The sequence below is a fragment of the Leptonotus elevatus genome, chromosome 5 (genome assembly GCF_054856555.1).
Source record: "Leptonotus elevatus isolate MCC_2025b chromosome 5, RoL_Lele_1.0, whole genome shotgun sequence".
NCBI classification, from domain to species: domain Eukaryota; kingdom Metazoa; phylum Chordata; class Actinopteri; order Syngnathiformes; family Syngnathidae; genus Leptonotus; species Leptonotus elevatus.
The window spans coordinates 13,481,391-13,497,238 of record NC_141243.1 but is presented as its reverse complement, the minus strand read 5'-3'; the positions used below and the strand labels follow the sequence as shown (position 1 = coordinate 13,497,238).

Sequence of the window (15,848 nt, the reverse complement as noted above, 5' to 3'; positions counted from 1 at the left end):
GTATCATCACCCCTTTGTTGGCTTGCCAGAATGTGAGACACAGGTGTTGGGCACACTCCATTCTGTTTAGTTTTACTCCAGCAATGACTTTCTGCTTGGCCAGCTCGCATTCACTCTAATTTTCTCATCTTTAATTTGTTTGGGAGCTTGTTTGTGTAGTCTCAAAGACCCCCACCCCGCACAACACCCCACACACACATACACTTCCACCTCCTCCCACACAGACTGTACGATTGCAGGTGGTTCGCCTGGGTCAGTAACCACAGGGGAAAGTGGGGAAGAGTTCAAACCAGAGCAAATAAGGACAAATTGATCCACTGGTGTTTTCGTGATTGAGTTTTTATCATTTTACTCACAACCTTTCGGTTGCCTGTTATTCGTATGCAAAGATTCCTGATGAACATTCTTTCCACGTTTGATCATCGCATTTAGTTTGATTAAAAATGAAATTAAAGTAGTTTGCATTCAGTGCTTGCATTATGACAAAAGTAGAGGTGGGGGGATTCAAGTGCAGACCACGTAGTACCGCGCTTAGATGGCTTTTGGTCTCGTCGACTCAAACCCTCCGAGACGCAAATGTCCTCCGGCAACAAACACCAGTCGCATTTTTTTTTTTTACCCTCCACAAAGCTGAATGTGCACAGACTTTAAAAAGGGGGTAGTGCCACCAAGAGATAATGACCACAAACTGTTGGTTACAATTAATCTGATCATGCAATAAATGCATTGCAATTTAATGAAACAACATTTGATTAACACTAAACCAAAACATGCAGCCATTTAAGATCACTTTATTTCACCAATTAAAAAAAAGAAAAAGAAGAAGCTTACTTTCAGTCATTTAGCCAGAAAACATGAATTAATTAAACATTAATGGTGGCGGTTCAAGATCCTGAAACCCCTTTCACATTGACCATCTTTTTACTGCAACACTGTCCTGTGTTTACCGTAAGACTAAACATGGCAACATATTGTAATAATGGAGGGGTGCAGAGCTGGCAGAGGCATCAACGCTGTGCTTAAAGCCTGCCGACTGCCGCACACTGCTGTGCTCGATCCGCGTAATTTTCTCACAAGACCTTTAGGCGAATATCTAACATGTTTGATCCATTTCATCTCATGGTCAAAAAAAAAAAACTCACTGTGTGAGTAAGCACGACTTGTGCAGTTTCCAATCAAAACACATACACCAATCAAATGATTTGAAAAAGGAAGCACCCTGCAAAGTTATCAGCGATCACATATTGAGAAGATAAATTTGTCCGTAGGTGGCGTGCGCCCAGGCAAGCTTTTTGGAACCATCTCTGTGGTTTTTCTTCTTCTTCTTCTTCCTTTTATAGTTGTCTCGGCGTTTGATTCTCAGTTTTGCTATTGAATGTGTATTAATGAGGCGCAAAATACAAATGTTGACCCACAAACCGCAATGTGAAAAGCTTATTTCAAGCCTTGCATTTATGTATAGCTACATCTATGATGTAGTATTTGTAAACACAAAAACAAACAGGCTTGGGGAGTAACGGAATACATGTACCGTCGTTACGTAATCAGATTACAATTTATTTTAACTATTCTGTTACAGGAAAATAGATGTAATCAGATTACATTTATTAAAAATGGGGATTATTTTGAGGGATTACAATTTCTACGATGAGATAGAGAGTGAGGGCGAGAGCGACGGAGAGAGCGCGTGTGCGCGAGAGGAACCGTTGCTACTGGAGCTGTAGCCAACATGTCGGGGAGGTGAGGACGAACTGACTAGTCGTGTCCTCCACACACGAGCAGTTTAAAAAAGCTTCACAGACAGAAAAAGCTTACTGTCGGAGCGAAGGTTTGAGCTGAGAGTCCAGCGGCATGCTACACGCTGCAGCTTTTTGAAAGCCTACAACCATAATATGAGTTACACCTTCCGAACAAATCTTCCTCCCACCAATTCACTATTTAAACATCATACACAACAACCTGTCACATTACTACTTAGTGCAATTCCTCAGCGTCATTAAATGAAGGTAAAAATCTATACTCATCAACACAGAAATGCTCTTTGACCCGAAAGAGGCATGTAACGTCGGTGTTAAACCCATGCCATAAAGTGACATGTTGTCAAGGTAACCAGGGGCGTACCGCTGTACAGTTTATGTGTTGCAACAAGTTGACGGCGGCACTACGCCCCATCTGACTCATTTACACACAGAGTGAGATGTCATAGCGGCGTAGCAGACTAGCCCTCGAGCTGATCCCACAGATTAGCCAGACATCGCCCGCCTAACCACTCGGCACGCCACCTTCCCTTTATTTGGCTTAATCCAGCCCTCAGCCCTCGCAGCCGCCATCGCACACAATGGAAACGAACAGAGTGCCTTGAAATGAGCCACATGGCTGTGGTGATGCAGTGTTGTTACACCATAAGGTGTTGATCAAAATGCTATTGTTCATCTAGCCAATTATGATAACCACCACCGGGCATGCTCAAAGCACATTTTAACAACTTGAAATAAGCCATTAAGTCAAGAAACCTATGGTATTGCGGTACCGTATTATTAACTGCTGAACGAGTTCATAACTTAAACAAGGTACCGCAATACTACGGTCGTTTCCCACACCATGTAAGACACAAGTCCTAAAGTTGGGGGCTAAAGTCTTACTCCAGTCGAGTCATGTGACTCAAATTCCCCGTCTCCTATATATTGGTAACAATAATACATCACAATGACGACAGTACATGGAAATTAGAGAGCCACATCTTTGCTTTTCAACAGACAGAAAAGAGCCTTGATATTTAATCCTAGTGTATCAATATCATATCGCATCAGACAGCGATAAAATCAATATGAAATATCGAGCAGAGTGTTGATATTCAGTTTACCTTCGAGGAACATAAATGAACTGTACCATCAAAACATACCTCACAAAAACATCAGCAAATTTCAGTCAAATTACAGCACATTTTCACAACAGCATCCACATTTTCACTCCGAAGGAAATATTCCACAGAAGCTCATTAAAAAACAGCCACACTCATGATGATGATAGCATCTATGAATGCAGAGGATGTCGGGATGAGCATAAATGAAAAAGTTTAGCAGTCGTTGGGAACACTTCTAGTTGGTCACTGTGCATTTCAATGAAGTCGATAACTCTCTGGTTAATCAGCCTTGCACGATGTATTGTCGTTGACAAAGGCGGTGGGCACAGGAGCAGTGTGGCGTTTGGGCTCCGCCAATAATGAAGTCAGGGTATGCCGCATGACCTGCTGCAGCACTCTGAGGTTTAATTCCAAGTGAATTAAAGGATTTATGGAATAGGTGGGAAACGAGTCAAACTTAAACACACCTATTTTAGGACTTGGGTCTTGCTTTGCTAAGATATATAGAAGACTTGACCTGAACTCTGACCTGGTATTCATGAGACTCAACTTGAACTATATGGCAAGTCTCGCCCATTTACGGTTGAAAATAGATAGATAGCGTACCTTTTGTTTTGTTTAGAAACAAAAATAATTTTTTTGTGTGGAGTGCACATAAACAAAATATTTCAGACGTAGCATTGGTTTCAAAGTATTATTATTGTTAATACTGTACCTTATTTCGTTTATCTGACAGTTGTGGTAGTCTTTCGACTTTTCCCAATCTGCCACAACAGCAAAGAAATGCCAAAAAAGAAGAAGTTAGTTGCATACAAAGTACCCAGGGTACAGCAATATTTTTTACTGTGTTATATTTTTAGCCAATGTTTTTATTTTATTTTAATATGCGTGTATTTTCCATGTAATATTTGTACATTTTTGTCAGATGTTTATTTGATATTTCTTTCTATTTTTTAAAATAGGCTATTGTTTTTTCTTGACTGTCTTTTTTTGTATTTTTAATCTAATTTGTCTTTTGTATTATAATTCTAACATTTCAGTTTTTCTGATACGTTTGTCTAAATATTTGTCAGTTTTTAATACTTGTTGTATAAAGTTGTATATTTCTAAAATGTGATTTCCTCCCCTCCCAATACATAGTATGTATTTTCTAATGTTTGGATATTTATGTTATTTGTGTTTTCAACTGTATTTTTTTTTTATCTTATATTTTAGTTTTTTGTCAAATATTTCAAATCCTTTTCAAATATTTTGTGCATTTTTAGTTCAAATTAGTCTTTTTGTGTGATATTTGTTTTTTTTTCTGTATGTATATATTTTGTTGTTAATACTTTAGCACTGGACATTGACATTGATACTTAACAGATTTGTGTGCAATCTTTACGATAGATGAACATAATAATGGTTTAATCGATTGTCATTTAATCTAAAAGTCTTGGGACTAAAAGGGGAGCACGAGGGAGCAGCAGAGCCTTCAGGCTCAAATACGTTTGCTGCCTAAAGATGAGGTAAACTGCTAACAGAAAGTTTTGCAACAACTCCGTTCCCACCACAGCAAAAGTCTCATCAACATCAAAACAACACAGGCGTGAAAAGAGCATTTTGAGATCAATCCGAAAGACAACGTACTTACCTTGGGCTCCATGGAGATGAAACTGTGGCGACCACGACTGGACAAAGTGGACCTCTTAATGGTACGACTATGAAAGAAGTGGTAGTGGTCTTTCAAATCCCCAATCTGCAAAGAGCACAAAACGACAGTTAAAACAACACAAAAACGGCTGTCCTGCAGAAATGCTAAGATTAGCAAGAATCAAGGTTGTTTGGGGGGAGCAAATAAGTCATAGAAACATAACCTACAAACATGGACATGTATCAGTATGTGAACGACAGGGTCTATATGCAATAACATAATTAGACTTTTTATCAGTTTTCTCCTATTTGACGGAGGCGATTGTCTTAAGTAGATGATACGCTTTGGTGATTAGTCTATTATTTGGGGATGAAGACTATTGGTATGTGAGAAAATATAAAAAGAAAAGAAGACCAAAAAGTTGTATGCTTGCTTTCTTTCTTTTATTTATTCCAGACACATCAAAAACCACATGAAAAAAAAAAAAGAAGCGACACATACAGTCGTGATCAAAAGTTTACACACACTTGTAAAGGACATAATTGTCATAGCTCACCTGAGCTTCCAGTTATTTCTACAACTCAGATTTTTGTCTGATAGAGTAATTGGAACGGATACTAGTCACAAAAAAGATTCATGAATTTTTGTTCTTTTATGATTTTATTCGGGTTTAACAGAAAAAGTAAGAAAATCTGTTGGGTCAAAAATATACATACAACAGCAATGCTCATTTTTGGTTACATGTCTCTTGGCCATGTTCACTTCAATTAGGTGCTTTAATAGCCATCCACAAGCTTCTGGTAATCTTCTGCTTGAATCTTTGACCACTCCTTGACAGAATTGGTGCAGTTCAGTTAAATTTGTCTGCTTGCTGACAGGGCCCTTCTTTAGCATTGTCCACATGTTCTCAATGGGGTTTATTAAGTCAGGACTTTGGGAAGGCCATTCTAAAGCCTTAATTCTAGCTTAATTTAGCCATTTCATTACCGCTTTTGATGTGTGTTTGGCTCATTGTGCTGCTGGAACACCCAACAGTGCCCAAAACCCAAACTTTGAGGTGATGATTTTTGAAAGAAAAAAAAAAAAGGAAGTTAATCCTCCTCCTTTATTGTCCCATTTATCCTGTGTAAAGCACCAGTTCTACGGGCAGCAAAACAGCCCCACAGCATAACTACGAGCACCACCGTGCTTGACGGTAGGCATGGTGTTCTTTGGGTTAAGGCCTCACCTTTTCTCCTCCAAACTTATTGCTGGGCTTTGTGGCGGGCAAACAGCTCATTTTTTGTTTTGTCTGACCACAGAACTTTCCTCCAGAAGGGCTTATCTTTGCCCATATGATCAGCAGCAATTTTCAGTCGAGCCCTAAGGTGCTGCTTTTGGAGCAAGAGCTTCCTTCTCGCACGGCAGCCTCCCAGTCCATGGTGATGCTAAAACACGCTTGACTGTGGACACTGACGGCTGTATTCCAGCAGCTTCTAATTCATGGCAAATCTGCGTTTGGTGGTTCTTGGTTGACTCTTCCCCCTTCTGACCAATTTTTTTCTCAGCAACAGGTGAAAGCTTGCATTTTCTTCCTGATCATGGCAGTGATAAACAGTGCCATGCACTTTATATTTGCAAACAATTGCTTACACTGTTGGTCTTGGGACCTGCAGCTGCTTTGAAATGGCTCCAAGCAACTTTCCTCACTTGTTCAAGTCAATGATTTGTGTTTTCAGATCACAGCTGTATCAATTAATACACCTCCTACACATACGTCCTTTAACCGTACCTGAAAAGCGGTATGAAGAAGTACAACTTGCGGATTCCTATTTTCTACTATTCTAGCATTCATTGATTACCAATAATAATAATAATGATGATGATGATGCTGATTCCTCTGAGTCTTGTAAATGAATGCTACAAACAACATGTTTTTGTTTTAAACATAAATACACACACACACTCCAAGTACCATAAGATTTATTTGTGCTAACTACCTGTTAATTTACCCCGTATTTACATCCCTGACTATACTTATTGAAAATACTCAGTTTCTTAAACAGACTCATACTTCGACAATGGACAACGCTTGAACTAATCTCTAACAACAATAATAGTAAACAGTGGCAGGGAGTAGGGGGATGTGAAGTGGAGGCCAGCTGCTCGCAAGGTGATTCGTTTTAATAATTGATAAAGACCACACAATCCCTCACATGATCAGAGCGTCATGGCTGCCAAGGCTCCCGTCGTGTGTCACTTATCCGAGGCCAGCCCCACACCACACAGTCCATAAGATCAACTTTCGGCTGGTACACCACACGGGTTTTTGAATTAACTATGACAAAGCTGCAACAACATTTATGTATTATGATGGGGTGGTAACATCTCATGCAAATGAGCCACTGCTCACCGTACCTACCACTTCTGCAGGGCCAACATGGAACCTGGGGGGTCTTGCCAAAAGCATTAAATATATATAAAAATTTGTGCCAAACTGCAAGTGTGTGGCGGTCGACTGTATATTAAAATTTTATAAAAACTTTTTTGTAATAAACATTAGGGAGCTATTCATATGTTAGTTTCCATTTAACTTTAAGACATGCAGCAGTGGTTGGTCATTTGCAATATTTGGTGGCAATGGGCCAAAACCTCTTATCTCCAAATCTGGTCAATTTAATATTTTTTTTTACAGACATATTAATCAGTCCCCATGTGCCACAGTTATATATATATTTTTTATACTTATTATTAAGCAATCCACAGTGTTGTAAATGGCTTTTTGCTCTCACCATGCAACGTTAATGACTTCTTCTTTTTTTCTGAAAAGTGATGATTTTGAACATTGTGCACGAGGATTCTGCATATTGCCAGTGATATGTATATAAAAATGAGGAACAGTATCTATGTATCATTGAGTCAAAAACATAACATAATATTAATCGAAAATCTTCACTGATTGGTATATTTACAGGGTCTGATTCTGTGACATACGGTATATGCCAGCTTCCTTTTTCCCCCAAAATAAATGATCTGTAAGTCATTATTTTTAATGTTGTAAAAATATATTAAAGGTCATACATGGTTTGGGGTATTTTAACAATTTAATCTAATAACAAGGCCAATACCAAAACAAAGGTTATTAGGGGCTTCTATTATTGGCAAATTTTTAATTTTAGATACAAATAAAAACAGCCTGTAACAAAGGTTTAATGATGGTCAATGGTTGCAGTTTGACTTTGAAATATGTGATTATGGTCAAACTTCATCTTACTACACACTTCAGGAATTTAGTGTCCCTAAACTAAAACAAACAGTAGGTCTTATTCAAATTCTGTAATAATAGCTTCAAGTTTAAGCCATTTTGAGCTGTTTATCTCTCAAAGTGTTTCTGTACTGAGCCACAGAGGCAAAGCCTGACTCTTTGCTTACTTGGAAGTTGGAACCATGACACAACTATCACCACTGGGAAGTCAATCACGTGCTGTCGTGCTGATACTGGATTATGCGTCACTTTGATCATAATCCTGTAATTGCAAAAAGAGCTCTTTTTGGTTTTACCACCCGCTGGGTATATTTAAATGAGGCTTTCCGAGTCGGAGCAACAAGTCGGTGATTTGCCTGAACTAGTGCGCTGACACTTTAAATACCTATTTGCCTTTACATTTTTTTGAACATACAGTACTGTATGTCCATTTTTAATGAACATACAGTACTGTGACCGTCATAGCTACACTGTCTACTGGGATTTGGCGATTAGAGAAAAAAGTAATCATGATTATCTTAGATTGATATTGAAATCATAATCATGATTAATAAAAACTATTATTCATTGACTTAGTATTTATTCAATCACCAAAATTAATAAGAAGGTGTGTAACAAAAAAACGTTTCAACCAAAAAATCTTATTTTAATTTAAAGGATGCTGGTGCATCGAACCAAACTGAATCATATCATTCCACTATGAAATTGAGATGCGTATTGAATCGTCTTTTATTTATTTATCCTGTCCAACTGAGCCGTACACCATATTTAATAAGCGAAGTGTGCATCTCGACTGCACGGTGCATTATGGGTAGCGGCGTGGTGCATTGTGGGTAGGCTAAACTACCATACGGTCATTGTAAATTAAATGGATCCAATGGAATGAGCTCTGAATTTTGAAAGTTTCAACCCCTGGAAAGTTTCTGTTTTTTTATTTAATGTATTTTAAAGACTTCGGGGGTTGACTTGCAAGGTTAAAGGTGTACAGTTACGCAAAGACTGTCACCACTCTAATCTCCGCCCTTTAAATGACGGTTAGTTGGTAGCCTTGTTTTTTTTTTTTTTCACACATGCGCAGACGTAATGCGCAATTCGCTTATGAATCATAATCGCCCTGAATCGAACCATTCTACTTTAAAATTACATGGATGACGTAATAAAGGCAATAAATGTTACACTTGTCAGGCGAGTTCAATAAACTGAGTCTATGCAGTGTGCATGGTTTCTGAAACAGTATGAATTTGTGTGTGTGAGGGTTGACTTAAGACGCCTTACCCCTTGGACGCTTCTGAGGTTACCAGTGTTTGTGACATTTTTGTTTGGTGGAGGGTTTTCTAATGTGAAATTCAGTTTGCGCCTTGGCTCAATAAAGATTGGGAAACACTGCTCTATTGGACCCAGGTGCCAGGAGTGCATGAAGAGCAGGCATGACAAACCACCAAATCTAATTGTCAAGAGTATTTGGGAAAACAACCACTTAGCATGGTTTCCTCCGGCTGCAAGCAGATCTTGTCCATGGACCCCCTCCCCCACACCCACTATTCCCCAAGACCCTCATCCATCTCCAAGCACTTCAAAAACAACACTTTGAAGAGACATTGTGTCTGTCAGCTGATTTAGACTCCATTTGAGCCACTAATGTTTGGGAAGGGGGTTCCACGCATAAGAGGATCACCCAGAATTTCCCAACAAGGTGCTCACTTCTCTGGATGCCAACCCCTTTCATACATCCATCATCCCTTATTCTTTAACTGCCAGATCCTTGTGTGCTGCCTCACCCTTACAGTTCTGTCATGGAGGCCATATGGTCTTCCTGTCACCATTTCCCATCCAGACCCCACAAGCACCACCGCGTCACTCACATCTTGCTTCCCGGCACAACTTCAAGGTCTATTCTTCAAGACCTCCGTTCAGTGAGCATCACAGGTTAACTCTTGACCCCCAGGTGTTAATCCATACACATCCATCATCCATGGACCACCCAATTTTGCTACAGCTCTTTTATACTTTTAAACTAGTGCCAAAGGCAGAATATTTGCGGGATGGCTTTGTCCCCCCATTCCAAGATAGTTTCTACTGAACACCGACGTGAAAAATGTGTGGCAAATCCCATCTTTAACAGGTTAGGCTTGATTCTCAATTTTGTTTTTGTTTTTATAGAGGAAATCTGGGGGGCTTTTTCTGTACAAAATACAGCTTTATTTATTTCTGAAGAAAATAATTCTGGAATTTACATGTAAAACAATACTCAAAATTATAAAAAAAAATATTTTTAGGTTCCAAAATCTCAATGTCCTAAAGATTACAGAATTGTGGGGAAAATAAGTTGCTTTCATTAGATTGCATTTTTTGCAACAACAAAAAAAACTAAAACTAAAAAAACTATTACCATAAGATAGTTCTTAAAAAAAAAAAACTTTTATTTAAAAAATGTCATTTAAAAAAAAAATTAAGTAGCATAAAGCTCATGTATGATTACAACTTTGTGCATGAAAAAATTACTCAAAAATATTTGTACAAAATGATGACATTTTATCTCAAACATATGTTTCTCATGAAATTAAGACATTGGAAAAATCTATTTTTTTGTGTTGCAGTCCTTGATGCTACATTCCACACTGCAAACAAGGCGAACATTGGCTGACAACCTCGATTGATACGTCTTAAGTCGTGATCCATTAGCGCCACTCCAACCTTGGAGGATTCCATGGGGGTGGAAGTCAAAATACAACCTCGAGTTAGACACCCCCAGCCCACATACACCAGGAAGTGAAGTAAAATGGTCAACTATGAGGTGTCGATATCCAATGAACACAACATATTGACATGGAAATGAGGGCGAATGGATTAGGGGTGGTGGTACACTCCACAGGGGAATTCCTATGGTGAGCTAGATGAATGGGGGTATGGGTGAGTGAGTGGTGGTGTTGGGGGGGGGGGGGGGCTCTACACGTTTAGTTCCCGTCAAAGAGAGGGGGATAAACGAGAACATTAAGGCTCTTCTCTCTGGGGAGTGTAGTGGGTGGGCGGGCCGGGCAAAGAGGAAGAGCGGAGGCAATGAGTGGTGGGTTCAATAGCTGTTGACTAGGCTACCACACAACAACCTGTCAGAATGCCCCCCCCCCCCCCCTTCATGCCGGCAAGTGCGGGCTTGAACTATATTTTGGTGTGAGGAGTATGTGTGAGGTCCACGCTGGAAGGGGTGTATATCTTTACCCCCACCCCCCACAAAAGGCTCTTTAACTGTGTCCAAACATGTCACCCCCCCCCCCCCCACACACACACACACACCCCAGCCCAACACCACCACTGTCTATGCAAAGATCTTGTTTATGGATGTATGCCTCATTGTGGTCTTTACTGACAATAGTACACATGAAGGAGGAAATGCACTGCAGGTCTCGTTCCAAATGAACCTTGAAAAGTGTGAACGTGACCATCTTGTTGGAAATAATGACCCATTTTGAAATGAGAGCAAATTGTTCATTTTACGCCAGCCCAAGTAAATTGAAGGAAGCCACGTTTAAGACTTTGATGACATTTTGAAGCTACTTTGTCCTATTTAAGAAACCAAATGTCGTCATGTTGCAAATAACTAAGCCCATAACAGAAGCGAGCAAAATAATCAATATCTCTATCATTAGGTATCAATCGTTCACATGTTGAAAATATTGAGGAAAAATGGAGTGCAATGCTTGGATGTAACCAGTCTAAACTAGTTTGCTGTCTAAACAAGTAATTGCAAGGTCAGCTGTGGGATAATGAAATAGGTCCAGTCAACAACACAATATGACATGACTTGACCTTGCAGCAATACTACAATATTATCATTTGTAATTTGTAATTTGACAAAATACAAACATTAACGAGTGGCAGATCCTCAGAAGGTGTCAATGTCAATGTACCACTGTATTCTTATAAGATTGATGTTTTTTAACAACTTTTTATCTTGGAAAAAAGCTCAATGATAAATGTGGAGCTGCCTTTGCTTGGATGTAGCTCAACCACGGACCTACAGTACAATGGATTCACAATGCCGCCTACTCACCGTAGCAAGAAGGGAAGCCACCATCTTGCGTTGCCACTAGCTAAACTTGACTAAGTCAGTTGATTTCACCACAGTATTTTGCAAAAAAAACCACCATGCGTGGCGTACAGTTGTACCAGTACGTCTGGAAAAAGCGCTACATATACATTACATTGGCAAACAGTGAAGTTCGTTGTTCGAGAGGCTCTTGTTACTCCATACAGGGATCCTGGTGTAATTTACGCAATGATAACAGTGCTTTCAGCAAAAAAAACTACAAAAGTTGTCATTAACAGTGGCAATGCAAGATGGCTACCCTCTAGCTACATCTGCAAGAGACCAACTGAGTCCATCACTTGTCCGACCATGCCATCGCTTGGATGGAGCTAAACTGTTTATGTTCTTCTTCATCTGAAATTTTTTTTGTGAGTGACTCTACAATGTCTCTGCAGGTCACAGTGAGGTAGTGCACTCATTTTACCTGCAAATCAACAATTGAGATTGCTTATTGACAATTCTGAGCTTACGTCACAGGACAAAATGGCGGTCTTACTCGGTGAAATGACGTTCCCCGCTCAATGAAAAGCAGTGGGCTTTGGAATATTGTAATTTGATTTGTGACTATTATTTGATTTCAAAACGTGGTTATTTGATTTCAAAACGTGGTTATTTGAACAGGCAATAGCAATACAATCCGCCATTTGTTTTCACCATATAAAGAAAGCATTTGCATTGCGTTATATTGGGGAAATATCAGAATTGCCCGGATGTTCGGAATGGTTCTCTCCTTTTCTACCTTGACACCTGTGGGATAATAGCCCACTTTTAGTAATAAAATGTGTTGGGGGGGGGGGGGGGGGTCCCCTCAGTCTCAGTCTGAAGTGCCCCATGAAGCTTTAGTCGATAGGCGTCTCACCGGTGTGTGAAAAGAGCCAAGCACATGAGAATTCTCCCGGCCCTGGGAGGCAGAAGCACCTGTTGTGCGGTCCGGCTCCGTCCCACCACGCGCTTAAGCGAACTTTTCGTCGGTTCAAAAAACATTTGGACTAGTTTTGGTTTGTGGTCTTGCCTCCGTCACACTTTGACAACTTGGTACGACCGAAGCAAAGGAGAGGAATGTCGCCTACCTGTCCCATGTTTCTGTAGCCGTATTTCTCCGCTATCCGCTCGGCCACCGCGGCCCCACCGGCTATCCTGACCGCCCAGTGGTTGGTGTAAATCCGTGCGTGGCAAGGCGACGGCGGCGTGAGGAAGCCGAAGCTGAGCGCCAGGACGCACAGCAGACGGACCATCTTCCCCCCGCTAACTTTTCTTTTCTCCTCCTCCTTCTTTTTCTTCCACCCCCCCCCAAAAAAAACAACTAACTTCGGTCGAGCGCGGATCTCATGGACGACTGAAGCGGGAGAAGGACCGAGGAAGGGACCGAGAGTAGTGGTGGTCGTGGGAAGTTCCCCTTTCACCTCAAAGCTCTTATAATGTCCACATGGGAGAGTTGGAAGTTTACTCCTGGGGTAACGGTAGTAGATTGAGGCTCCTCCGAAGCGGTTGGCTCCACGAGCACTCCCCGGAGATAAGTGTCCACACGGCGGCTCCTCGATAACGACTAACTAGCTGGAGCAGCCTGGTCGGCGGAGCACCAGACTGGAGCAGAGAGTCCAAGCCAAGTGGTGGTGGGGTTGTGTGGCGGGGGTGGGGGTGGGGGTGGGGGTGGGGGTGGGGGTGGTGGTGGCGGAGGTTATCCTACCGCTGCGCCGCCGGGTCCTAAAGAGAGTTGTGTTAAAGGCCGACACAACAACAGAGTAGCGAGGGGCTGTGGTGTCCTGGAGGGGATAAGGGAGTCAATCCGGGCCACTTGAAAGGTCTTTATAATTACAAACAAAAAAAAAGGCGCAGTTTTTTTGTTTTTTTTTATAAATAAGAAACCACCACATTCAAAGAACAACAACCTGTAAGAGACAGAAGGCGTGAATTGTTACCTCATGAAGAGGAGACTGAAGGGGGAAAACGCCCAGAAAAAAACATAGGACAGACCTAGGTCGCAATTAATATCTAATGTGAACGATTATGCACAAACATTTTTATTTCACAACAACAACAAATCTGAATTGAGCATTAAGACCAGCAGTACACAGCAAATTCTGAAGGGTTAAATTGAGTTAAAAATCTAGTGTTGATTATTTCGAGTCACTGGGTGTTATTTGAACACTCACAGTGAAGAAAAGGCTTATGGGTGGTGTTATTTCAGCGAGTCAAGCTAATTGACTCCAGGCTGAGTTACCTTATGCATCCAGACTCTTTTCTCCTGCAAGGCAGCTACGTTTTTTCCCTGGATTTTAATGACAACTCTGGGTCTGGACTATTTGGTTTTATAAGGCAAGGATAAAATGATAAAATGAGACTGTGTATGAACCGAGCCATATTTTCAATGGCAACGGGTCTGGACTTCTGGCAAACCTTTTACTTACACATTTACGTGCAGAATGTGGCTTGGCATTATTTGGCTGAAATAAACAGAGATGTCCCTGAAAAAGATGTCTCTTTGGCATCATAATAATCCAAAATCTGGATGGATTTATTGGGAGCCAACATACCCTCATATCATAGATGCTGTTTGAAAAAAAAAATAATAATAATTTGCACTGATGGCAATCCTGATGGTCCTTTACCTATTTGGACACAAAAACAATTAAACATGTGGACTCGTCAGGCCGCATTTCAATTTTTCACTTTGCATCAGCCCAGGTAGTGTTTGGGCCCAGAGAAGCTGCAATCCTGAGCCCACGTGGTAATATCCTCATAATGCCGGTTAATGCAGACCGCCTCTGGCGTCGAAGGTCACAGACATTCAATGTTAGTTTTTGGCCTTGCCACTTACATGCAGACATCACTCCATATTTGTTTTAATCTTTTGATAAAATTATTGACCGCAGATGATAAGATCCCCAAATTCCTTGCAATTGTAAGTTGAGAAATATTGCTGCTAAACTGCTCATGCAGTTCTTCACAAAGTGTTGAACATCACCTCACCCTTACTTGTCAACAACTGTGCCTTTCAGAGATGCTGCTTTTATACAGTCATGACATCTACCTGTTTCCAATTAAACTGTTCACCTGTGGAATGTTCCAAACACTTGTTTTTTTTGTTTAGTATTTCTCAACTTTACCAGTCTTTAATTGCCCTTTTTTTGTCTCAGCATTCCAAATGAGGAAATATTTGCCGAAAAAACGTGAATCAGTTTGAACATTAAATATTTTGTATTTGCAGAATATTCAATTGAATGAAAACTGAAAGGATTAGCAAATTATTGTATTCTGTTTTGTACGTTTTACACAACATCCCAACACCATTGTAATTGCAGTTTGTACCACACCCATTTTGATACCTTTGCACAAAACCCCAAAACAAAATTCTCTAGTACTTTCCATCTTTTATTAACTTGCATAGGGCTTGTACAGAAAAGAAAAACAAAGAGTTTTCATAAGCCACAGCTTTGCTAATGTTTTGAACTAACGGTAAACAAATAAATAAATAAATAAACCAAAAATAGCAAATAGACAACTGAAAGAAAAAACACTATACCTTTATGCGTATTTTTTATTAAAGATTTTGTTTTAGGCTAGCACAAGACATAACACTTTTCTATAAATAAACAGTTTTGTTACTCTCCATCATAAAAAAAACAAAAAACTTATTTAGTCATCTACGTAACGAGCCTATTTTGACCATGAAATAAAACAAACACAGGCCAAACAATAAGTTAGGTTCATTGAAAACGAAATTGTCCAAAGCTGTGAATGTTTTTGAGAATGTATGTTTATCCGCCCTGTGATTAGCTGGCAACCAGTCCTGGGTTTACCTTGACTTTCACCCAAATCCAAAGGGGGATAAACTCCAGATCACTGATCACCCATGACCCTGATGATAAGTGATAGAAAATATATAGATATATAATAAATATAAGTGATAGACAAGTGATAGAAAATGGCTGGACGGATTGTTGCCAAGTCACTTGTTGCTAGGCCAAGTTCAGAGGGCTCATGCATAACTGCCCCATAAACTAAAAGAAAAAGGCTTATGCCA

General features: G+C 40.2%; 1 protein-coding gene across 2 annotated transcripts in view; it reads right to left on the bottom strand.

The window, feature by feature from the left end:
• The window catches only part of pcsk5b (proprotein convertase subtilisin/kexin type 5b), an 85,562-nt gene extending 72,135 nt beyond the window's left edge, over nt 1-13,427 (bottom strand). For both annotated transcript variants that reach the window (XM_086075972.1, XM_086075973.1), the window contains exons 1-2: nt 12,895-13,427; nt 4,497-4,601 (exon numbers count right to left, since the gene is read on the bottom strand). In XM_086075972.1, the coding sequence (XP_085932098.1) occupies nt 4,497-4,601; nt 12,895-13,059 (270 nt within the window). In that variant the 5' untranslated portion in view covers nt 13,060-13,427. The remainder of the gene's footprint in view (nt 1-4,496; nt 4,602-12,894) is intronic.
• Between the last annotated feature and the right edge of the window lie 2,421 nt (nt 13,428-15,848).